Source organism: Humulus lupulus, chromosome 9 (genome assembly GCF_963169125.1).
Source record: "Humulus lupulus chromosome 9, drHumLupu1.1, whole genome shotgun sequence".
In the NCBI taxonomy this organism is placed as follows: domain Eukaryota; kingdom Viridiplantae; phylum Streptophyta; class Magnoliopsida; order Rosales; family Cannabaceae; genus Humulus; species Humulus lupulus.
The window spans coordinates 184,435,455-184,460,644 of record NC_084801.1 but is presented as its reverse complement, the minus strand read 5'-3'; the positions used below and the strand labels follow the sequence as shown (position 1 = coordinate 184,460,644).

At 40.2% G+C, this 25,190-nt stretch overlaps 2 protein-coding genes across 2 annotated transcripts; both read right to left on the bottom strand.

Moving 5' to 3' along the window:
- Positions 1 to 2,850: 2,850 nt before the first annotated feature.
- LOC133801578 (cyanidin 3-O-galactoside 2''-O-xylosyltransferase FGGT1-like) lies at positions 2,851 to 4,578 on the bottom strand. Its single transcript, XM_062239821.1, has one exon. It carries the CDS (start codon positions 4,556 to 4,558, stop codon positions 3,146 to 3,148), a length of 1,413 nt encoding a protein of 470 aa, XP_062095805.1. The 5' UTR covers positions 4,559 to 4,578; the 3' UTR covers positions 2,851 to 3,145.
- Positions 4,579 to 21,734: 17,156 nt separating this feature from the next.
- LOC133800425 (uncharacterized) lies at positions 21,735 to 24,026 on the bottom strand. Its single transcript, XM_062238384.1, has 2 exons — positions 22,995 to 24,026; positions 21,735 to 22,880 (listed from the first exon to the last, which is right to left on the bottom strand). Exons 1-2 carry the CDS (start codon positions 24,024 to 24,026, stop codon positions 21,735 to 21,737), a joined length of 2,178 nt encoding a protein of 725 aa, XP_062094368.1.
- Between the last annotated feature and the right edge of the window lie 1,164 nt (positions 24,027 to 25,190).

Genomic DNA, 25,190 nt, shown 5'->3' with positions numbered 1-25,190 from the left:
AGTTGAGGTAAGCCCAGCCCGTGGAGAGTGAGACCACGCGACTCTATGAACACGCGCCTGTGCTCCCAACAGATCCCAGATTACTCGGAATTCGTGTGTCAGGAGGGTCAGGATAGAATTTGCCTTGGAAGGAAAGTTTCAGTAGGCAAGGAAGGCAAAACCGCCTATGAAGCGTGTCCCCTAAGCTACTCGGTTTTGCACCCAAATCCTGGATATTTTTGAACTAAAATACCAAAAATCCTACCCAGAAATTTTCCCCAGAAAATGCATCCTGTAAACTATACTCCTAAACGATTTCCTACAGCAAAAATACCCTAACCTAAAAGGCTTTCACCCTTCATACCCACAAAAACCAGTAAACTCTTGCATGTGGCTACAGTAAATATTTACCTAAGCTATAGTGAAAAATATTTTCAAAACATGCATAGTCAGGAGACTTACAGAGTGTTTGGCTGGGAGGTGGATGAAGGTGTCACCTAGGTGGGAGCTTCGTCGGAGTATTTGTTTCCAAAGCTTTGAAGGAGTCCTTACGCCTGAGCTTCTTGAACGCTGAGAGTGGCAGTCGGAGAGAAGAGGGTTTTTCTTCTGAGATGAAGAGAGAAGAATGAGAGAATTTCTGAGAAATTTCAAATGAAAGGGTGGCCCATGCGTAGGGTGGCCACCCCTTTTATATACGCGAAGGGTCACGTAAAGAGGGCTGTTGGATGGCCCTGATGTGGGATCCAAGGCCCTCCACTCGAAATACGAAACGACGGCTGAGTATAGGCTAGGCCATTGAATGCGGTTCTCGGAAGACGTACCGTCACCAACCACGATGTTCCACGTATCAGGCGCCTGCGTAAAATGTGGAATGTGAAGAGTTCCTGGGGAAGCCTAAAAGCCCCTACTGTGGCCTTATACGACGTCGTATGCCACGAGCAGGGGCTTGGGGGGCAGATGTACGTCCTGATTTTCCCACAGGCTGATTAGCGAGCTGAGCTACGGCCTAATCATGATTACCTCGTGGACATCCCCAAAACCGGAGCTGCCATTATAAGATCATACCTCCTTAGCTCGAGGAAACCCAAGGGTTCGCCTCTGGTTGCTTCGAGCTGAGTCCGGACTCTGAAGGTCGAAGGTCGAGTTAAGTGTCCAGCTCGTGGTACGAGCTAGAGTTGGAGGCTATGACCCTTTATGAAGTCAACCACGCAAGGTAAACGTGCATATATCAGACATCACGTGTCTGATATATCCCTGACTTCTCGGACACGCAGCGTGAACGTGTGTATTCAGACACCCACAACTGGGTTGGGCCGTGCGGCCCATTATCCCCTTACCTATTGATTTGACCACACTTATGTGTCAGGTTTAGGAATTAATCATGAATGTCACAGAGTTGATACGAAAGGTAAGAAGGTCACGGGATGACCTTCTTACCAACTCCCAGGTGCCTTCTCCTATAAATATGGAGACCCTGGGAGTAAATAGGGGTTGGATTTTCTATTGTAAGAAAGACCCTGTAATCAAATATCAAGTATATAGCAATAATACTGACTAGTGGAGTAGAAGGATTTTAACCTTTGAACCACTAAAAAACGCATTTTGTGTCACCATCTCATTTCCAAGATCATTCATCTGTTTCGGTTCAACATTAGCACTAATCCCTTTCTCTTCTTTTCTTAATTACCTGTTGGCGAAGAACCGCGTCAACAAATACGTTCTCTCACGGCTAAGTACTTTATGTCGATGTGCTTACTTTGACTACCACTTTTGTTGTTCTTAGCCATGAATGCAGCAACTGAATTGTCGCAGAACATTCTCAATGGCCTAGATATGGAATCTACAACTCTAAGGCCTGAAATGAAACTCTTTAGCCATACACCATGCGATGTAGCCTCAAAACACGAAACGAAATCGGCTTCCATAGTAGAAGTAGCAGTCAAGGTCTCTTTGTTAATCCTCCATGATATAGCTCCACCGGCAAACATAAACACGTAATCAGAGGTTGATTTACGTGAATCAGTACAACCAGCAAAGTCTGAATCTGAGTAGCCAACTACTTCTAGGTTATCGGTTCGTCTGAACATGAGTTTGTAATCCTTAGTACCCTGAAGGTACCTCATAACTTTCTTTGCAGCTTTCCAGTGGTCTAATCCCGGGTTACTCTTAAATCTTCCTAGCATTCCGACAGCAAAGGCAATGTCGGGTCTTGTGCACACCTGAGCATACATTAAGCTTTCAACAGCAGAAGCACATGGGATATTCTTCATTTCTTCCTTTTCAAAATCATTCTTTAGGCACTGGCTCAAATTTAATTTATCACCCTTAATAATGGAAGCAACACTTGGTGAACAATTTTTCATCCGAAATATCTTTAAAACTTTGTTAATGTAGGTTTCTTGAGATATACCTAAGATACCTTTGAATCTATCTCGATGGATCTTAATGCCAATGACATAAGACACATCACCCATATCCTTCATCTTAAAGTTCTTTGAGAGAAATCGCTTCACCTCACGTAGCATGCCCTTATCATTGGTTGCAAGAAGAATATCGTCCACATATAAAACAAGAAAACAAATCTTACTCCCACTGACCTTCTTGTATATACATTGATCCATGACATTCTCTTCAAATCCAAAGGAAGAGATGACTGTTGTGTAAAATCGATACGCTAGTGTACGTAATCGTAACAAGTAATAAAGAGTAAGTGAGATCGTTCCCACGAGGACTGTATATTAAGTACCAAAACTTAATTCCTATTTTTATTTGGCTAACGATAATTGAGGCTCAAGAATTAACTAAAATTATAAAACAAAAATCTAAAATTAATTTCAAAAACTGAAAATAAACAACGTTAAGAAAATTCAATGGATTAAAAACTAGGGCAATCAATTTCATCAACCATCCTCTTTAGTTCTTATTAACAGAAATCTTACTATTCAATTTTTCTCTTGTGATAGCAGGTCAACAATAATAACTTACATTCGTACTAGGATATATAAGTCTCAATGGATTAAGGTCTCAAAGATTCAAGACATGTACACCAAACAACCCTAATTTTAACATGAAAATCATCCATTTTCAAAGAAGAAGAAAAAAAAAACTTTATTAGAACACAGAAAGACAAAACTACTAAAGAAATTATACTCTAAATAGTTCTGGTTCAAGAGGTAGTGATGAGACCATATAGTGTTTTGATAAAGCCATCAATATAAGAGTCCTCAAGCCCTTCACTCAAAAGATACTCTCTCCATTTCTTATGATTAGCCCTAACTTCCATGCCCACATGGCTCTCCTCCACCATTACAGTCTCCACAGCTTTACAAACACCTTCTTTAGTAAACAACCCATCTTCATCGTCTTTCTCAACCTCAACTCCAACTTTGAGATCTTTACTCATGATCCTAGCATTGATAATCTGATCTCCAACGTTTGGGAGCAAAACCAGTTGACACTCATTCACCATAGCTTCCAGCAAGGACCCAGAACCACAGTGAGTCACAAAGCACCCAACCGAGCCATGGCTCAGTATCAGCTGCTGCTGGACCCAACCCCCCTGGACCATCCCTCTGCTACTCCCAACTCTCTTCTCGAACCCATCTGGCAAAGCTGACTCCACTGTTTCAGACCCAACTGGGGGTTTCAGCGCCACTAGGAACGGTCGACCGGTCAACTCGAGACCCAGAACAAGTTGTTGGAATTGCTCTTTTCCCAGAACGCATTCGCTTCCGAAAGCGCAGTACACCACGCTACCCTTCTCGAATCTCGAAAGAAACGACGCCGTTTCGCCTTCCAACACCGATTTCGGTGGCTCCGGCACCACCGGACCCGCGAGAATAACCGTCTTCCGCCACTTCTCGGCCACGTAATCGGAGTAGACTCCCTCCATCTCTCTCGAGGTTTTGAAAGCGATGGCGTCGCTGTCGTCTAACGAGGCTCGCTGTCGTTTGTTGAACGAGACTCCGCTCCCGAATTCTTGTTCCATTATTTTGACGAGGTCTCGAGCTTCGTGGGACCGAAATCTAATGGAAGCAGATGATGGGAAGCCCGGTAGAGGCCTTACTAAATCTGCTTCGGTTAACGAAACTCGGTTCAGTTCTCTATCTGGACTCATCATGAACCCGAATGTTGCAGGGCTAACGGTGCAGTAATAGACTGACTTGATCCCAAAACGACGTACCGCTTCAGGTACCCAGTGGGTGAAATCGAAGAAGATGAAATGGGGTTTGAGTTCTTGAAGAGAAGCTTCGAGTTGGGGACGAGTGAGATCCATGGCTGTCATGAGAAACGAGAGGAGATGGAAAGGAACGTCGGCGGTGGTTTCGGCACCGGGAGGGAGACCTTCGACGTGGGGCACGTGGATGGGGACGAATGAGATGAGGTGTGGGTGGAGGTTGAACGACAGTAGTTTGGACTGCGTTTTGATTGGTATGTAGAAGGAGATTCTGTGGCCTCTTTCGGCTAACTTGTTGGAGATGTGGAGGAACGAGGTGAGGTGTCCCATGGCCAGCCATGGATGCATCGCTATGTGAAGCTTCTTTTCTTCTGTCATTTTCGTTTGTTCTTGTGTGTCCATGAAGGTTTTGAAGATTTTGCATGGCTGAACTTAATCTCTACTCTGTTCATATATAGAATCTACTTAGTTTGGAAAATCATATTTTTATGAATTGAAACTTCGTAATTCATTGCGTCACTGTTTTGTTTTTTCTTCTTTTTTAAATGAAAAAGAAAAAAGAAACTCCATAAATAAAGAATACGTGTCAGTTACAGGTTAAAGGTATAAAAAAATAGAGCACTAACAAGAAGAAGAGTTCAGATTCGATTTCGACTAGGTATGCTGTTGTTTAGTTTAAGAATTCTTTATCTCCATTGGTTAAAAATTATGTAAGAGTATTCAGATTAAATTAAAAATTAATCTATATGCATAAGAATCAATAAATAAATTGTTATAAAATTTAGATGATCGAATAGGTATCCCTCTAACCAAGTATACGGGTTCCAAACTTTCACTAATTATTTTAGATGGAGTTATTGAAAGATAGAATAATGAGTAGCGAATTTGGGACCATTATTCTATATTTATAGAGTGAGACATTCCATCAGAATCTCTGCCACAGATTGAAATATTCTCTCAATTAGTTGAATATACAAAATCGGGTAATGTTGACCATTAATCAGAATATTTGTCAATAAAATATTGACTTTGATATATTAAATCAATTTAAATAAATTAGTTGTAACAAATTGATTTTATATACCATATAAATAAATATTATAACATTCTTCTACTTGGTCAGCATCTAAATTAATGTATTACTTAAGCCCAACAATTATCCCTGTTAGATAATAAACACATGAATCATGGCAATATGGCTAGTATTATCTTCCATGTATTACAATATATTTATTACATAACAATATAGTTTATGTGGCTATGTACTTAAACGAATAAACCCTATGTTTATTCAGGTGCTATAAAATTTTCTCAAATAAAAGTAAAATGCGCATAAATATGAGAACATCAAAATAAGAGTTTTATTGATAATAACTTCAGTTTGTACAATAAATTTACATAAGGGAACTCAATCTCATGTTCACTACATGATCCTTGAATTTATGAGGTGGTAAGTCTTTCGTCATAGGATCAGCAATCATCAATTCAGTGCTAATGTGTTGAATGACCACTTTATTTTCTTTCTCTCACGGCTAAGTACTTTATGTCGATGTGCTTGCTTTGACTACCACTTTTGTTGTTCTTAGCCATGAATGCAGCAACTGAATTGTCGCAGAACATTCTCAATGGCCTAGATATGGAATCTACAACTCTAAGGCCTGAAATGAAACTCTTTAGCCATACACCATGCGATGTAGCCTCAAAACACGAAACGAACTCGGCTTCCATAGTAGAAGTAGCAGTCAAGGTCTCTTTGTTAATCCTCCATGATATAGCTCCACCGGCAAACATAAACACGTAACCAGAGGTTGATTTACGTGAATCAGTACAACCAGCAAAGTCTGAATCTGAGTAGCCAACTACTTCTAGGTTATCGGTTCGTCTGAACATGAGTTTGTAATCCTTAGTACCCTAAAGGTACCTCATAACTTTCTTTGCAGCTTTCCAGTGGTCTAATCCCGGGTTACTCTTAAATCTTCCTAGCATTTCGACAGCAAAGGCAATGTCGGGTCTTGTTGTAACGACCTCCTTTCTTAACATACATATATATAGTGTAAAAACAAAGTTTTACCTGAATATAACACTACTGAAATTCTGAATTTACAAAAACTTTATTAAACAATACATAAACTAATGTTCATAACTTCAAACCGTACAATACTCACAACTAAATAAAAACTTTATCTTACATACAAATCTTAATACTTTTATAAATAATTTTTGTGGCGTTACTACACCTTAACGTAGAAATGAAGATGTATCCAACCGATAAATTGAAAAGCTTTATGTAAATTACAACGTTCATGAAATACTTTTAAAGCTTTAAGTAAATTATAAAGTTCACAAAGTACTTTTAATGAAATATAGTTATAAAATCAAGTTTCTTGTTTATTTATAAAATAGCATAGCAGAACTCCACTCCCTTCAGGCCAGCCCCATATGTACAGTCATGTTGGCTCCACGTATACTCATCAACAATTTATATTTGGGGCCTCTTACCTACAATACAAAACATTATCTGATGAGCAAAGGCTCAGTAAGTAGAATAACCACCTCATATGCATTAAAATAAACATGCAACATGCTATGTATTTTCTTTCTTTCACTTTCCTTTCTTTTGGGCCCTAGAGGATGCTACTGCCGGCATTACATAGGGAATCACATTCCCACCTGAACATAAACATGATAATAGGGAATTTCTCCCTCATAAACATTCATTATATAGGGACGTACATCTCCCTCCTTACTTATTTGGGACTTAGGTCTCCCAAGCAGCACCTCTACTTTAACGCTTTCAGTAACTTGTTTGTGAACATTAAGCGTGCTTATGCATAATAAATATAACATTCTTGAAAAGAACTTATGCATAAGAACATGGTAGGATAACATATAAAGCATATAAATGCACATAAAACACATAAAAGACTTGTATTGTAGATGAGGATTCTACTTACCTTGCGTCTTGATAAACAACCGAAATTGTTAGCTTCCTGATAAAAACACAAACTATTAACTTACATAAAATCTACATGATTTAATTTTAGTTTATAGTTGTTGTTATTCTATTTTTCCTTTCTTCTTATTTTATTGTTTATTTTATGTCCAGGCATATGGTCATACTATAATTGTCCATGGCAAGATCCTGGTCTAAAAGTCATGGTCATACGGAAATGTCCATGTCATAGTATCAGTCCATAATAATAGAGAATAAGGTCATATAATAAAAGTCCAAATAGTCCAAAGTGTGACCATAACCTATATAAGTTTAGTATTATAAAGATACATAAAAAAATAGTTTATATTTCAATTTTGGCATTTGTAAAATATGACGACATGGTAAAATAATCCATATATAAATTTTAGCATTTTAATGGCATAGTAAAGTAATCTATATAAATTTTGGCATTATAATGGCATGGTAACATAATCCATATATAAATTTTGGCATTATAGTAAAATAATCTATATATAAATTATGGCATTATAACGGCATAGTAAAATAATCTATATATAACTTTTGGCATTATAACGGCATAGTAAAATAATCTATATATAAATTTTGGCATTATAACAGCATAGTAAATTAATCTATATATAAATTTTGGCATTATAACGGCATAGTAAAATAATCTATATATAACTTTTGGCATTATAACGGCATAGTAAAATAATCTATACATATAATAATAACTAAATAACTGAAAAGAAAGGCTCGGGAAAGAGCTTACCTAAAAGGTTTTCGTAGGCTAGCGTTTCGGACAGAACTTTGCCTAGATCTTCAAGGTTTAGAACTTTAGAAGGGTGTTAAGAAGATTTTTGGGTAGAGTAAGAGAAAGGAAAATGAGGTTTTTTTTTTGTGATTTCAAGATGAGTTTTGGAAGGGCTATTTATAGGAAATTTTTGGGTTACTATGCTAATAAAATATTTAAAATATAAAGCATAGTGGAATAATAAAATATTCAAAATATAAACATGGTGGTTTGCTAAAATCATCATTATATCACTACTGCATCATCATGTGGGAGCCATGGGGTGGACCCCGCTGTGGGACCCATGTGGACCCTACTGTGGGACCCTTGCGGACCCCACTGTGGGACCCACTATGAATAGTACCGGTGAATAGTAAAAAAAAATGAAAATTTCTCAATCTTCTTATATTACTTAGTTTAACATTTTTGACTCACAAACTTTTCTGAAAATGTTTCTCTAACACCCATAAATTAATTATTCCCACCTGTTGGTTACTTCAACAACTTAGAATTGTTAAAATCCCATAAGAGAAAACAACTATATCCCCAACGGTTAGGATCACTATTCACCAACGGTCATAAACGGCTAGTTTTTGTCCTATAAATACTTGTTCTTTCAACCATTTACTTGCAAACTTCTTCATCTCTTACCCCTTCTAGATAAAATTCATCATCAAATCATGAATTTCTCTTTATTTTTCATAACTTTAGTGATTGTTTGCTTGTATTTAGCATCATTCTATGGGTATTATACTAATTAAATGCCCATGAATGTTATAATTGCATATTCATTAGTTATTCTTCCACTTTACTTAATAGCTCTAGCATTCGGTTAGCATTGTAATGCACTCAAAAGTATGAATAAAAAATATCTTCTCTTATTTTTCATAATTGTTATAATGTATTTGTAAAAAGAAATGGGAGTTACACTTGTGCACACCTGAGCATACATTAAGCTTCCAACAGCAGAAGCATATGGGATATTCTTCATTTCTTCCTTTTCAAAATCATTCTTTAGGCACTGGCTCAAATTTAATTTATCACCCTTAACAATAGGAGCAACACTTGGTGAACAATTTTTCATCCGAAATATCTTTAAAACTTTGTTAATGTAGGTTTCTTGAGATATACCTAAGATACCTTTGAATCTATCTCGATGGATCTATCTCGATGGATCTTTAGGAATAGCAATTCCATTCCTATGCTCATTCATGTAAACCAAACATTACCTAAGAGTTTTCTCTTTAGTCTGTTAGAGAATCTCCATTGCAGGCTACAATGCCAATCTTGGGAAAAATATCAAATATAATATTTTATTTAATTAATACAACCTTAACCAAAAATAAGAAAGAAAAAACAAAGCAACATTGCCAACAAATAAAGTTGAATATATGGTATTTTGTTGACTTTGGGATCCACGTTAATATAAGCAACGCTTTTGGCAACAACATTGCTGATGCTCTGAATTCTCACGTAAATGTCTTATTCTTTATAATATAGAGAAAAAATGGTTAAATAGTCTTCCAATTCCAATTAGTGATGTAAATGTTGAAGCAACAATTTGTCTTTCTATATCTGGAGGTGCAATCCAACGATGGAAGATGCTTTGTCACTATTCCGGTGATGAAGTTTGCCTTTGACTCGTCGGGGTCACCTGCAAGAAAGACATTTCGATGCTTAAGTCAGTCCAAAGTTCGATCCCTTTACTCTTCTCTGAATCTTATATTTATAGGACAAAATATGTAAAGCGGTTAGTTAGTTCAAGCAAACCCTGGAATGGTGGGAAGAAATAACCGAATTTCCCTCCAAAAATACTGGTTTTGAATGTCTCGTTCAGGGGTCAGAGGCGCGGACCGCCTCTGACCTGTAGCTTCTGCCTTCGGAGCTTCTGTATACCAAAACGGACCGTTTGGAATGTTCGGTAAATGAGGAAAGGATTTTCGGGCCGAACATTTTGGGCCCAACAGATGCCCCCTGGCCCAAGCTTCAAACAGGCGAGGCATGCTAATCTATTCGAATCTTGGGCCGACTCTTCAATGCCAAAAATTTCGCCTAAAGCCGTCATTCTCCGCAGATCGAGGCAATTCGTAGGTACATGATCATTTGATCGTCTGACAAGCTACACTTAATGCAAACACAGTTACCGAGTGAAGCATTTGGTTCAGAATTTTACCTGTCATTTAAATAGTTTTATTTCAAAATAATTTTCATTCAAATTTTCAAACTTTATTCTAACTTCCAGAAAAAAGCTCTGAGGAAGAAACCCTAAAGATACCCCTTTGTTCAGTCCTACGACAATCATCTCAACCTGCATAATCATGTCTTCTCGTTCATCTCCCGAGCCTTTGGATCGTGAAGGATACAAGAATGCGTATGAACGCCTACGCAAATCGTTCGACATTCCTGACAATGTCACGGTGAGGATGCTTTCGGATGTTGAGCTTCGAGAATGGCGATTCAAGGACGTAGTCAAGCCCACAAAAATCGTCATGAGTCTGAGACATATCGAATGGCTCTGCTTCCCTCTCCCTGCTCTGCTAGTTCAGATAATCTCAAATTCCGGAGCTCATATTTCTCAATTTCTCCCAAATGCTATTCAATCAATAGTTGGAGCTCATATGATAGGGAGCTTTAGGAATGTCGACATTCAGTCATACGACATTTACGCGTGCTTTACCAAATCCACAAACAAGGCGATAGAGGGAAAACCCTGGAAAACCTTCTACCTTTCTCCCAAAAAGGATCAGACAACCTTTACCGATTTCGATAGCTCCCATCGAAATTGGGATAAATACTTCTTTGATGTTGGAGGAGCGTGGTATCCTGAATTCCTGCCTCAAGAAATTTTTCCTTTGGCCAGGGTGTTTATAAAAGGTGAGTTACATTTTTCATTTTGTTCCTTATTGGTTTTAATGTGAATTAATCATACCTGGATGATTATCTGTTAGTTTAACTCTGCGTATTACTGTTTTGCCTCCTTGTATCAGATTTTTCTTGGCCTCAGGTTAACATGAGTCCTGGGCGGCAGAACATGCTGACAGAGAAGGAGCTTCTGCATGAATCTAAGGAGAATGCCATTAGTATCAGGGATGTGTTGAACCCCTACTGTATGCAAATTATGACTCGGATTTGCTTTGTGGATCGAGTCGATCCTGGCACCGTGCGAGTTAGATCGCAGAAGGGTGACATGACCCTTAGCAAAATTACAGCAGCATGTGCGAAGCAGCTGGGAACTTTTATGAAGAAATCTCCTCCTACTCCTTCAACTCTATCACTGTCGAAGACCGAGTGTGAAAGGGCGTGTTCTGAGACCTACGCCGCATGTGCCAAATGTCAAGGGGTCCCAGAAGGTAAAAAGAAAGAAGGTTCTGGTCTAGCTTCTGCTGCAGAATCGTCCCCTGATAAGTCCGGCTTATCGCGCAGATCTTCCCGTATTCAAGGGCGATCGTCCACGCCTTCTGACGCTCTCCAGATTTAGCCTCTTCAACAAGTGCCTTTGCCTACAGACGCCTTAGGAAAAAGAAAGGAGCGTGAGGAATCCTCTGGTGAAGATTCGGACAATGGGAAGTGCATTTCGTCCAAGCTTCGGATCCCAAAGGGTTCTGTCTCCACTGCTCAAGGATCTCCCCTTGCAATCCCCAAACTTACCCCAGGAAAGTTACCAACAGGCCAGGCTCTGACGTTGTGTAAGAAGCCAGGAGGATCTGCCCCCGCTGGATCTTTACCTGGGGCGTCTTCTACCTCACATGTAATTGGGTCTTCCTTGGAGGCAGGCTCAGAAGGGGTGGCTCATGCAGCGGGCTTTTCTTCTTCTCCGTCTAAATCATCAGAAGTGGTGACTGGAGATGGAGTGCAGGGTGGCTTACCAGTTGAGGCGAAGTCTCCTGTCGTCTGTATGAAGTCGTCAGAGGCATTACCCTCTGCTTCTGCTTTGGCTGGAGGGTCTGACACTGGCCGTAAGCGTGGCTCAGAGGGGAGACGTCCTTCTTCTGCCTCTCATAAGAACAGGCTTCTGGAGGATGCTTTCTGTAACGACCTCCTTTCTTAACATACATATATATAGAGTAAAAACAAATTTTAACCTAAATATGACAATACTGAAATTCTGAATTTACAAAAACTTTATTAAACAATACATAAATAATGTTTATAACCTTAACCACACAATACTCACAACTAGATAAAAACTTTATCTTACATACAAATCTTAATACTTTTATAAATCATTTTCGTGGCGTTACTACACCTTAACGTAGAAATGAAAATGTATCCAACTGATAAATTGAAAAGCTTTATGTAAATTACAAAGTTCATGAAATACTTTTTAAAGCTTTAAGTAAATGATAAAGTTCACAAAATACTTTTAATGAAATATAATAAAACCAAGTTTCTTGTTTATTTATAAAATAGCATAGCAGAACTCCACTCCCTTCAGGTCAGCCCCATATGTACAGTCATGTTGGCCCCACGTATACTCATCAACAATTTATATTTGGGGTCTCTTACCTACAATACAAAACATTATCTGATGAGCTAAGGCTCAGTAAGTAGAATAACTACCTCATATGCATTAAAATAAACATGCAACATGCTATGTATTTTCTTTCTTTCACTTTCCTTTCTTTTGGGCCCTAGAGGATGCTGCTACCGGCATTACATAAGGAATCACATTCCCACCTGAACATAAACATGATAATAGGGAATTTCCCTCATAAACATTCATCATATAGGGACGTACAGCTCCCTCCTTACATTTTTGGGACTTAGGTCTCCCAAGCAGCACCTCTACTTTAACGTTTTCAATAACTTGTCTGTGAACATTAAGCGTGCTTATGCATAATATAACATTCTTGAAAATAACTTATGCATAAGAACAATATGACAGATTAACATATAAAGCATATAAATGCACATAAGACACATAAAATACTTGTATTGTAGATGAGGATTCTACTTACCTTGCGTCTTGATAAAACAATCGAAATTGTTAGCTTCCTGATAAAAACACAAACTATTAAATTACATAAAATCTACATTATGAAATGTTAGCTTAATATTGTTATTATCCCATTTTTCCTGTTTTAGTGCTTATTTTATGTCCAGGCGTATGGTCATACTATAGTTGTCCATGACAAGGTCCTGATCTAAAAGTCGTGGTCATGGTCATACTGAAAAGTCCAGGTCATAATACTTGTCCATAATAATAGGGAATAAGGTCATAAGAGTCCATAATAATAGTCCAAAGTATGACCATAGCCTATATAAGTTTACTATTATGAGGATACAAAAAAAAATAGTTCATATTTCAATTTTGGCATTTGTAAAATATGACGACATGGTAAAATAATCCATATATAAATTTTAGCATTTTAATGGCATAGTAAAGTAATCTATATAAATTTTGGCATTATAATGGCATGGTAACATAATCCATATATAAATTTGGCATTATAGTAAAATAATCTATATATAAATTTTTGGTATTATAACGGCATAGTAAAATAATCTACATATAACTTTTGACATTATAACGTCATAGTAAAATAATCTATATATAAATTTTGGCATTATAACGGCATAGTAAAATAATCTATATATAAATTATAACGGCATAGTAAATTAATCTATATATAAATTTTTGCATTATAACGGCATAGTAAAATAATCTATATATAAATTTTGGCATTATAACGGCATAGTAAATTAATCTATATATAAATTTTTGCATTATAACGGCATAGTAAAATAATCTATACATATATAATAACTAAATAACTGAAAAGAAAGGCTCGGGAAGAGCTTACCTAAAAGGCTAAAGTTATGGACAGAACTTCGCCTAGATCTCCGAGGTTTAGAACTTTAGAAGGATGTTAAGAATATTTTTGGGTAGAGTAAGAGAAAGGAAATGAGGTTTTTGTGATTTCAAGATGAGTTTTGGAAGGGCTATTTATAGGAAAAACTTGGGATACTATTCTAATAAAATATTAAAAATAATAAGCATAGTGGAATAATAACATATTCAAAATATCAAGCATAGTAATTTGCTTAAGTCATCAATATGTCACTACTGCATCAACATGTGGAACCCATGGGGTGGACCCCGCTGTGGGACCCATGTGGACCCTACTGTGGGACCCTTGCGGACCCCACTGTGGGACCCACTATGAATAGTACCTGGTGAATAGTAAAAAAATGAAAATTTCCCAATCTTCTTATATTACTTAGTCTAGCATTTTTGACTCACAAACTTTTCTGAAAAAGTTTCTCTAACACCCATAAATTAATTATTCCCACCTATTGGTTACTTCAACAACTTAGAATTGTTAAAATCCCATAATAGAAAACAACTACACCCCCAACGGTCATGAACACTATTCACCAACGGTCATAAACGGCTAGTTTTTGCCCTATAAATACTTGTTCCTTCAACCATTTATTTGCACAACTTCTTCATCTCTTAACCTTCTAGATAAAATGCATCATCAAAACATGAATTTCTCTTTATTTTTCATAACTTTAGTGATTGTTTGCTTGTATTTAGCATCATTCTATGGGTATTATACTAATGAAATGCCCATGAATGTTATAGTTGCATATTCATTAGTTATTCTTCCACTTTACTTAATAGCTCTAACATTCGGTTAGCATTGTAATGCACTCAAAAATGAATAAAAATATCTTCTCTTATCTTTCATAATTGTTATAATTTGTAAAAAGAAAATGGGAGTTACAATCTACCCTCCTTCTAAATTTTCGTCCTCGAAAATCTAGAATAAATCGGGATGTTTAGCTTTCATCTCATCCTCACGCTCCCACGTAGCCTCTTCTATTGCCTGGCTTCTCCACAATACTTTGACCAAAGGTATTTCTTTATTTCTTAAGACCTTATTCTTTCGATCCAAAATTTGGACAGGCTTTTCCTCATAAGTAAGGTCTTTGTCCACCTGGATAACTTCATGTTTCAACATGTGACTGGAATCAGGAATGTATTTCTTCAACATAGACACATGGAATACATCATGTACATCCGACAACTCTGGTGGCAGTGCCAATTTATAGGCCACTTTTCCAATTCGGTCTAGTATTTCAAAAGGTCCAATGAACCTTGGGTTCAATTTCAAGTGATTTGGGTGAAGATGATAGCTTACTTGTACACCCTTCCAAGACGTATTCTTCTAGAGTGGGAACAATTGCGCTGGCGTCTGATAGTGTTATGGTGTCAACGTTAGCAGAAGGTGGGAAGCCGGCTGCCCCCGTTGCTTCTGCTGCTGCATTAGCAGGGGGAGAAGCAAATGACAGAGCAGGAGTAGTGTCGGAATATGGTCCTTCTGCTTCTACGGAAGTGATGGAGGAAATGCTACGCATAAGCAGACCCCATCTTCCTACAGAAGCAATTGGATCATTGAGTGGGCAAGGTGATTTGCTGCAGCAAGTATCAGACCACATTTGGATGGTAAGTTGGTTAAAAAATTAGGCCCTTTTTATATCTCGTGATATGTGTATAATGTTATTTTTAATGAGCGTAATTGATGTGTCACAGAGCTATGTATGCGCTTCTGCTGCAAGGCGAGAATATGTGGCGGCTGTACAGAATGGCTCTAAATTGGCAGAGCAGATGGTAAAGTTAGAAGAGGAGCGGTCGGGGAGAATGATAGCTGAAGCAAATTGGGATGTGCTTGTGGAAGCCATCAAGAAGTTAGAGGCAGAGCTGGCAGAGGCTAAAAAGAAGGTGACCGCCACAGAGGAGAAGCTGGTAGGCACTGTCGGACTCGAAGTAGAGCGAGACAAACTGAAAGCTGACTTGGTGGATATGACCAATAAGTGGATGGAGAAAAATCAAGTCTGCGTACAGCATGGAGCCCGCATGGAGAAGCTTAGCAGTATGATAAATGACCTTGATGAGGATATAGTGTCGTGCAGACTGATAAAGAGATCCTAGAAAAAGAGAAAAAAAAACTGCAGCGAAAGTCAGATGAGCTTGAGGATAACACGGCGGATGCCAAGAAGCAGAAGCTGGAGACTGAACTTCATCTAGGGAAGAAGTTGAAGGAAGCAGAAGAGGCGATGACCGAAGCTAAGAAGCAGTTGGAGGAGATGGCTGAGGTATGCGACTCTTTTTTAGTTATTAATGTATTGGAAAATTAATGGGTCCATAAGGCATGTGTGTTGATTTCATAATGTTTTTACTTTTGCAGAGGGCAGAAGAGGCGGCGATTGAAGCCACAAGGCAGCGCATCCGAGATCGTGAGATCACCGAACCCAAACTTGTGAGGATGGCTGAGGTAGATACTGCGAAGTACCTTGATCTGGCATTACACAATAAGAAGCAGACCCTAGAGGAGAAATGGGCAAAACTCGAGATGTATTGTAAAAGCGTCGATGTGAAAATAGGAGAGTATGATGTCGACGAGTATTTGAATGAACTCAGGGATCTGCAGATTTCCTATCCGCCGTGTCATCTTGAGAAGTTGAAGTTGAGGGGCGACGCTCTGGGGTCGATGTATAATGCCAACGGGGAAGCTGTTGAAGATGGTGTTGTCAATGAGGCTTCTGAACAGAAGGCAATAGAATCCGTGCCAGTTGCAGAGGCCAAGCCAGATGGTGAAAGAGGTGCCGTAGAATGAATGACACACTATCTTTTTGTTAAATTCTGTTATGTTTTGCTTTGTATTAATTTTTGTATATGCATTCTTTGGTCTTTTTTGGCCGCTAGTATGTAGACAATTGTAATAGAGCAAATTATCAATACAAGTTGAGCTTTGTTTCATGTTGGCTGTCTTGGTGTGTTATTGGATGTGTTCGTTTCCGTTTAGAACTTAATTGAAGGCGTGATGACAGGTGAGAGTCATATGGTTTATTCGGATCAGAAGCTTCATAGACCCTTTAGGCCATTGCGTGCGAGATACAGTGAAAGATCATACAGATGGTGGGAGAGAATGCCCAGTTAAGTGTTGTGTGAACGATCCGTCTTAGTGTTTTGGTGATGGGTTGGAGCTTACAACATTGTTGTTGCAGGTGAGCACCGTGAGTGGATGAAGGTTCCCTTTTTGAGGAGAATCTTTGATAACCCACAGTGGCTTTACTCAACGTGGGCGATGGAGGAACTTATCAGAAGTGGCATCCCGTACTACATATCGTGTGAACGTTATGGGTTAGGCCATCCGAAGCTAGAGAGTGCGATGGCAGAGTACATGCGTCGTATTGAATGGGACTAAACATGGGCAAGAGAATATTTGTATATAGAGAATAGATCAATTATGGAATCAGAAATTAATATTGTCGTCAATGTAACATAATTTATAAATAACAACTTCTGATTTATTGCCATTTTTTTATTACACGTGGCCTTCTGATTGTGCGAAGTACAAATATTCATTTTTTGTTTATTAAAAAAGGAATTGAGCAAATATGTGTGCCCACGCTTAGCATCTTCCAAGTTAAGTTATAGTGATAAGAGTGTTGTACTTCTGCAACGTCGTCATTATTGTTGAGTGGTAGACTTTCTTACGCTTAGGGAGTTGTGTAGAGGTCTGTTTGGAGCGGGTTCGGCCTCTGGTGTGTATGAAAGAGTATGGCTGATACTTTCCCATATAGCCAGAGGGGTTAAGGTGATTCAGGCCGAATGCGGGGAACAAAGCATAGAATTGGGTGTCGAGGCAGAGGCAAAGTGGTTAGGTTTACGAGGCAGATATATTTCCAATGCACCCATACCGTGTAGTATAGTGATGGCTCGTTTGGGCTGTCTTTGTATTCTGTCAGAGGCACCCATTGTGTAGGATATGGGTGCGACTGCGAGAAAAGTTCCTCCCAGCCTTGGATTGCCAAACCAGTTAGTGTGTACTGGTGATGAATCCAAAGTGTGACAGCTGATGGTTTTGTTGTGATAGTCAGGGCAGAGTAAACAGCAGGAGGTGCTCCTCTTATTCGAGTAAGAGGGTAGGGTATGTAGTGCACCCTCATTGGACGGCCAGATCAGCATAGTCAGGGCAGATTAGACTGCGAAATGGCTGGCCGTAGCTCCCTATAAGCTTAGTCAAGTCAGATTAGAATGCGACACAATATCTATTGAAATGCCAGAGGCAGTAGGATCGTGTACGAAGATTGTGTGTAGTGGCCTTGCTGCCATGAACCGCTGAGATTCAGCCTGGTGCCAATGTGTGGGGTGAGATGCAGCACCTCACCGTGCATTATTATTGTTCTTTGTTTGTTGGAAAGCTTATTTTTTGTTGTAGGTGTGGGTAACGTATGTATTGAGACCAAAGACATATGGTGTATTGCTATGGGAGGCTGATAACTGCAAGCATTCAGATAGTTACTTATTTATAGCCATTGTGGTAGGTGGTTTTTGAGTGCACGTGAATAATGTTGTTTTTAACAAGGGTAGGTGGGGATATATTTGAGAGGACCTTTCAAGTGAAATGTTAATTGTCACGTGTCTGGCTTAGTGTGATGTCATGGAAAATAATGCCAAGAAATTGAATGTACAAGAGAAATTTAAAATAATGTGAAAAAATGGAAAGTTGTTGTATTACTTTTGAATTGCATAGTACAACTATTAACAATAATATTGTTTCAAAGACATTGAATTCCAAGTACGGGGTACGATTTTCCCACTACGTACATTCTTTAGGGTGTAAGACCCTCTGCCTAGTACTTTTATGATTTCAAAAGGCCCTTCCCAATTAGGTTCTAGCTTCTTCTTATTGCTTGTGACCTTGCGCAGAACCCAATCACCTTCCCGAAATGTGCGTGAGTGGACTCTTTTGTTGTAGTAGCGTTCTGCAGCCTTTTGATAATTTTCTAGTCGTAATTGTGCTACCATGCGTACTTCTTCCAGAAGGTCTAGGTTGTGCAGTAGTTGAATGTTGTTTGATCAGACGCGATCTCTGTTCGAAGTGTAGGTAGGCCCACTTCTGTTGGGATGATAGCCTCTGTTCCATGTACCATGGCGTAGGGAGATTCACCCGTAGAGGATCTTTTTGTTGTCCTATATGCCCATAACACTTTTGGTAGTTCTTCTGCCCATGCTCCTTTTTTATCTTCTAGGTTCTTCTTAATGTTGGCAAAAATAACTTTGTTGGAAGCTTCTGCTTGACCGTTGCCTTGTGGGTAAGTGACAGAGGCAAAGCTCAGCTTGATCTTGTATGTGTCACATAGTTCTTGTACCTTCGCATTTTGGAACGGGGTTCCATTGTCCACGACTATCTCCCACGGTATCCCAAATTGACATATGATATGCTTCCAAATGAAGGTCATAGTGTCTGCTTTGCTGACTGTGACGTATGCTTCTGCCACAACTCATTTTGTGAAATAATCAGTGGCTACCAGAGCATACCGTCTTCCTCCAGCAGCCTTAGGTAGTTCACCCACCACATCCATACCCCATTTTGCGAAAGGCCAAGGTGCAACGATGGAGTGTAAAGTTTTAGCAGGTTGATGGATGGTGGGTGCAAATCGTTGGCACTTATCACATTTTTTGGCATAGTCACGTGCTTCTGTCATCATGTATGGCCAGTAATACCCTGCTGTAAGTGCCTTATGTGCCATACTTCATCCCCCTGTGTGATTTCCGCATGTCCCCTCATGTATCTCTTCTAGCAATTTTTTAGCTTCTGATGGACGCAAACACCGTAGGTAGGGGCCGTTGAAGGACTTGCGGTATAGCGTTCCATGGATTATGGAATAACGTTGTGCCCGAAGGCGCAGAAGCTTTGCGTCGTTTGGATTAGGTGGGAGTTCAGAGGTGGACAAGTATCGAATGATTGGATCCATCCAACACTCAAGTTCTGATGAGGTTGAGTAGACTTCCATGTCTTTGCTTGATCGGCTTATAGATATGGAGGATTGGCGTGTGCAACCTCCTGCAGAGGCTAATTTGGCAAGGGCATCGACCTTCTAATTTTGTTCCCTAGGCACTTGTATAAGTTCGAACTGGTGAAAATGTGATCACAAGGCAGTTACCTTCTGTAGAAGGCCAGCCAGATGGGGTGCTTTAGTATCGAAATTCCCAGCCACTTGTTCTGTCATAAGCTGTGAGTCTCCTCTTACATTCAGACGCTGGATGCCCATGTCTCGTGCTAGTTCTAAACCATAGATCAGAGCCTCATATTCCGCTTCATTATTCGTCGTGGATTGCTCTAAACAAATGGCTTCCTCGATTTTAAGGCCTGAGGGAGCCTATAAACGATGCGAATACCAGCCCCCTGGGAATTGGATGCCCCATCAGTATGCATCGTCCACACCCATTGATCTTCTGATTCTAACAATTCTGGCAGGGTGCCTGGGGTGAATGATTGAATTTCGACCAGGAAGTCAGCAAGTACCTGTCCTTTTTTTGCTTTTCGTGGCGAGAACTGAATATCATACGTCCCTAGCTCAATTGCCCATTTAGATAACCTTCCAGAGAGATCGGGTTTACTCAATACTTGCTTTAGTGGATAGTCCGTATACACAATGATGGTGTGGCTTTCAAAATATTGTCGTAACTTCTTCTTTGCTGTGAGGAGTGCGAGTGCCAATTTTTCCATCATACTGTAACGAGTTTCAGCGTCCAGGAGCATCTTGCTGCAGTAGAACACTGGCCTCTGACGATTAGCTTCTTCTCGGAAGAGAACGGAACTCACAGCGAATTGTGAGACAGACAGATACAAGAATAAATCTTCATTAGCTACGGGGGAGCTCAATATAGGAGGGGAGCTTAAATAAGCTTTCAATTCTTCCAATGCTTTTCTTTGTTCTGGTCCCCAAGTGGTGTTGGTGGATTTCTTTATGCACTGTAAGAAGGGCTGGCAACGGTCAGACATGCGTGATATGAACCGACTTAATGCTACTACTTTTCCCGTCAGAGCCTGTATGTCTCGGATGGTTCAGGGTTCTTTCACTTCTGAGAGGGAAGCAATCTGTGTTGGATTTGCCTCGATGCCCCTCTGACTGACGACGTATCCCAAGAACTGTCCAGAGGACACCCCAAAGACGCATTTAGAGGGGTTTAATTTCATTTTATAAGTGTCAAGAATGTCGAAGCACTCGGTCAAATCGTCTATATGCAAAGAGCTTTGTCTAGATTTGATGACCATGTTGTCGATATAAACCTCCATGTTTCTCCCAAGCAATGAGGAAAATAGCTTGTGCATCAGCCTTTGGTACGTCGCGCCTGCATTCATTAGACCGAAGGGCATAACTTTGTAGCAATATAAACCACCTTCTGTTATGAAAGCCATGTGAATCTGATCTTCTGATTTCATGGGGATCTGATTGTATCCAGAGTAAGCGTCGAGGAAGCTCAGTCTTTCATACCCTGTCGTGGCGTCTATCATCTGATTGATTTTCGGCAGAGGGTAGCTATCTTTGGGACATGCTTTGTTTAGGTTCGTGTAGTCTATGCATACTCTCTTTTTTCCATTCTTCTTTGGGACCACGACAGAGTTGGCAAGCCAACTGGGATATAAGCATTCTTCGATTGCCCCTGTGCTCAGAAGCCATTGCACCTCCTCTTGTATGACTTGATTTACTTCGGGAGCGAACCTCCTCTACTTCTGCTTGACAGGTGGGAAGCTATTTAAAATATTTAGGCTGTGATTCATGACGGAGGGGTCTATTCCGGGTATGTCATGCGGAGACCAAGCGAAAGTTCCCATTCTAGCTTTGAGAAATTGTATGAGGGTCTGTCTTTCTTCTTCAGAGAGCTTTGTACTTACCAGCACTATCTTAGATGGGTCATCGTCATCTAGACATATTTGTTCCAAGGTATCGAGTGTAACTAGGGGTTTTTCTTGATCTTCCTCGAGATTGATCCCTTTGAGGCATGCTGGTAGGTCCTAGTGTAATTGCTATTTGTCAGGGGAGTTGTTATGGGAGGCAGTGGCAGAGCTATTTATTTCTTTCAAGGTAAGAAAGCACTTTTTGGCCTGCTTCTGGCAGCCCTTGATGTCGACGGTGTAGCGCCCATTGGGTGATAGACATCGCATCACCTGATGCAAAGTTGAGACTACCCCCTGCATCATGTGGATCCAATTTCTCCCCATGATGGCGTTGTAGCTTGTGGTGGAATCTATAATGAGAAAGTCTACTGGCAGGGTGCATTCTGAGGCCACCACAGGCAATCGAACGAAGCCTTTCGGATATACGCTTTGGCTGTTGAATCCCAGAATGGGTGTGGTGGAGGGTCGGATCTGATTCTCCTCTAGCCCCATTTTCTGGAAGGCTTCCCAAAAGAGGATGTAGACCCCACTACCCCAGTCGATTAGAACTCTGCCCAGCTGGCAATGGTCAACCTGTAGTGAAATGACGAGTGGATCATCATGGGGTAGGTGTACGCCCTTCAGGTCATCATCGGTGAAGGTGATTGCAGAGGTTGGATAACTTCTGTCCTCTGAAGTGACAAGATTGACCATGTGGCCTAATGATTTGTATCGCTTCACTCGTTCTTCCATCCTCTTATGGATTTTGGTGATATGCTCTTGGTTCTCAGTGAGTTCCACGATCCCGTGGATCATAGGGACTTGCTTAAGAGGCTCCTGAGTGCTATCAGAGGCTGTGTGCACGGGATCTGACGCTTGCGGCGCTGGGGCAGAAGCAGGATTATGCCGCGAGGTGCCAGTTTTGCCTGCCTCCTTGATGTATTGGGTAAGCCTCCCACTCCTCATGAGAGCTTGGATCTGATTGTTCAGGTTATGGCATTCAGCGATCGTATGACCATGATCTTTATAGAAGAGGCAGTACTTGCTTTTATCCCTCCTATCAGAAGGAGTGGTAATTTTATAGGGCTCTCGCCAGATAGGTCTTTCTTTATTTTCTTCATAAATGACTTCTTGCGGGACGGTGTATTCGAAGGAAGGGTATCGTGGTGACTGTCGGTCCTGTCTTGGCCTCTTTCCTTCCTTCGCGTGATCTGTTTGGTTCCGTTTCCTCTTGTCATCTCTAGCAGGTGGCGGAGGGTTATTTGTTGGTGGAGCAAAGATGAGCGCAGACTTCTTCTGCGCACGTTCTCGAAATTACAAGACCCTGAAGACGCCCTCGGCTCGGGTCTGCACTTCTGCCATGTCGTAGGGTGGCGTCATGGTGAGATTTTCATGTAAGAGAGATCCCACCTGCAAGCTTTTGACGAAGAGATTGGCTGCGGTAATTGGATCGACGTCGTGGATTTGATGCACGAGGTCAATGAAACGCTGCAAATATGTTTTCAGATGTTCATTTTCCCCTTGCTCAATCCGATAGAGGTCAGCCATTGTTCTTGGTGCCTCTCGGTTCGCACTATATTGTTGTAAAAAGGTCCGTCGGAGGTCACTAAAACTGTTGAGGGATCCGGGCTTTAACTGTCGGAACCACAACAAAGTTGGCCCGGAGAAAGTCGTTGAAAAGACCTTGCATTGAATAGCTTCGTTGTTTACTTCTAATGCCATTTTCTGTTGAAATTGGAATAAATGGTTTAGCGGATCTCCATTTCCATTAAATGCAGGCAGGGAAGGGATGATGAAGTCCCGGGGCTTAGGTTCATTCTGAATCCACTTTGAGAAAGGAGATTTCTCAGTGGTTCTTGACACTAGATCCAAATGCTCGGTGGCGTAAACGGATCGCCCGTCTGAGAACTTCTGCATCATTTCTCTCATCATATCTTCTTTCCAACTGTCTAAGAACCGGATCGAGGGAACACGGTCTTCAGAAGGTGAATCGTGCGTGGCTTGACGTGTGGTTCGTTGAGGCCAAATTTCGGCTGTTGGCTGAACGGATCCGATGGGGTATGCTTTCGTCCGCATATGTGTGTCAGAGAGTAGGGCTCGTCGTTCTTCGGCCCCGGAGGGTGGCGGGAGACCTTGGGATCTTTCACTATCGAGGTTCGTGTTTTGCCGAGGGGAACTCATGCGGTTGATTGGTACTTCAGGTCTACCAGAGTCGAGAGTGTTGTTGTTTTGGGTATTGCGTGTGGTGTCAGCGGATCTGCGCAGCTCAGCAATCTTAGCTTCGAGCCTAGCCTGAGCTTCAGTCAATGTCTTGATTACTTCGTCGGACCGCTGCTGGCTTGCTTCCAGCAGGCGACACATCCTGTCGATCTGGTCGCCCACGTCCGTTGGTGGGACGCTCTGCGCGATTGGACCCGATACTCCATTGCCTTTTGGCGGCATGGTTCCAAGGTGTTTAAAGGATCTTAGATGTAAAAAGAGGGTTCTTGATTTCTTGATTCGACGACGTGGCTAAGGCCGAAATGTTTTTCGTTTCCCACAGACGACGCCAATTGTTGAAGCAACAATTTGTCTTTCTATATCTGGAGGTGCAATCCAACGATGGACGATGCTTTGTCACTATTCCGGTGATGAAGTTAGCCTTTGACTCGTCCGGGTTACCTGCAAGAAAGACACTCCGATGCTTAAGTCAGTCCAAAGTTCGATCCCTTTACTCTTCTCTGAATCTTATATTTATAGGACAAAATATATAAAGCGGTTAGTTAGTTCAAGCAAACCCTGGAATGGTGGGAAGAAATAACCGAATTTCCCTCCAAAAAGACTGGTTTTGAATGTCTCGTTCAGGGGTCAGAGGCGCAGACCGCCTCTGACCCGTAGCTTCTGCCTTCGGAGCTTCTGTATACCAAAACGGACTGTTTTGAATGTTCGGTAAATGAGGAAAGGATTTTCGGGCCGAACATTTTGGACCCAACAGTAAACTTATTTTTTTTTTACCTAAATAAATACTATTTATATATATGTAGTGAAATATTATTCATCAAGCTATAAATATTTTATTATATTTTTATAAACTTTTGTATATATATATATATGAGTGTGATACTATTATATTTAATTATTTTATTTCTTAAAATGAATAAAATATATTTTTTAAATATAATATTTAAATGATGTAAAAAAAAAATAGAAAAGCTAATGTATGGTATAATGTAAAAGTTTGAGATAAATTATAAAAAAAATATATGTTTTGGTGATATATTTTGTAATATATAGTAGAACACCTATTGGGAGTGCTCTAAATAGACTAATTAGTTATTTCGTGCCAACTAACTCTGATAAGACAAACCCTAGATTTTTGTGTTTTTGGTTCAATCGTTTTTGTTTCAGGTAGAGAAACTCAAGGTTGAAGAAGAAGCTGAAGAAATCTAGCTAAGTGTCGTAGATCGAAGAGGAAGAAAAAGTTTGGTTCAGACAGAAACTGAAAGGATTTCAGTCAGGTATTTGAAGGGAGTTCAAAGAGTGTGATATGTTGAATCATGCAAGTTTATAGTTGTTCTTTTTCATTGTTTACTTGTTATTGATTCATTAAACAATATGTATGATGAA

Coding starts and splice junctions, on each gene's coding strand:
- LOC133801578 (XM_062239821.1), bottom strand. CDS start 4,558: ATGGACACACAAGAACAAACGAAAATGACAGAAGAAAAGAAGCTTCAC.
- LOC133800425 (XM_062238384.1), bottom strand. CDS start 24,026: ATGCCGCCAAAAGGCAATGGAGTATCGGGTCCAATCGCGCAGAGCGTC. Junction 22,881..22,994: donor TCTTCGTCAAAAGCTTGCAG/GTGGGATCTCTC, acceptor GAACGTGCGCAG/AAGAAGTCTGCGCTCATCTT.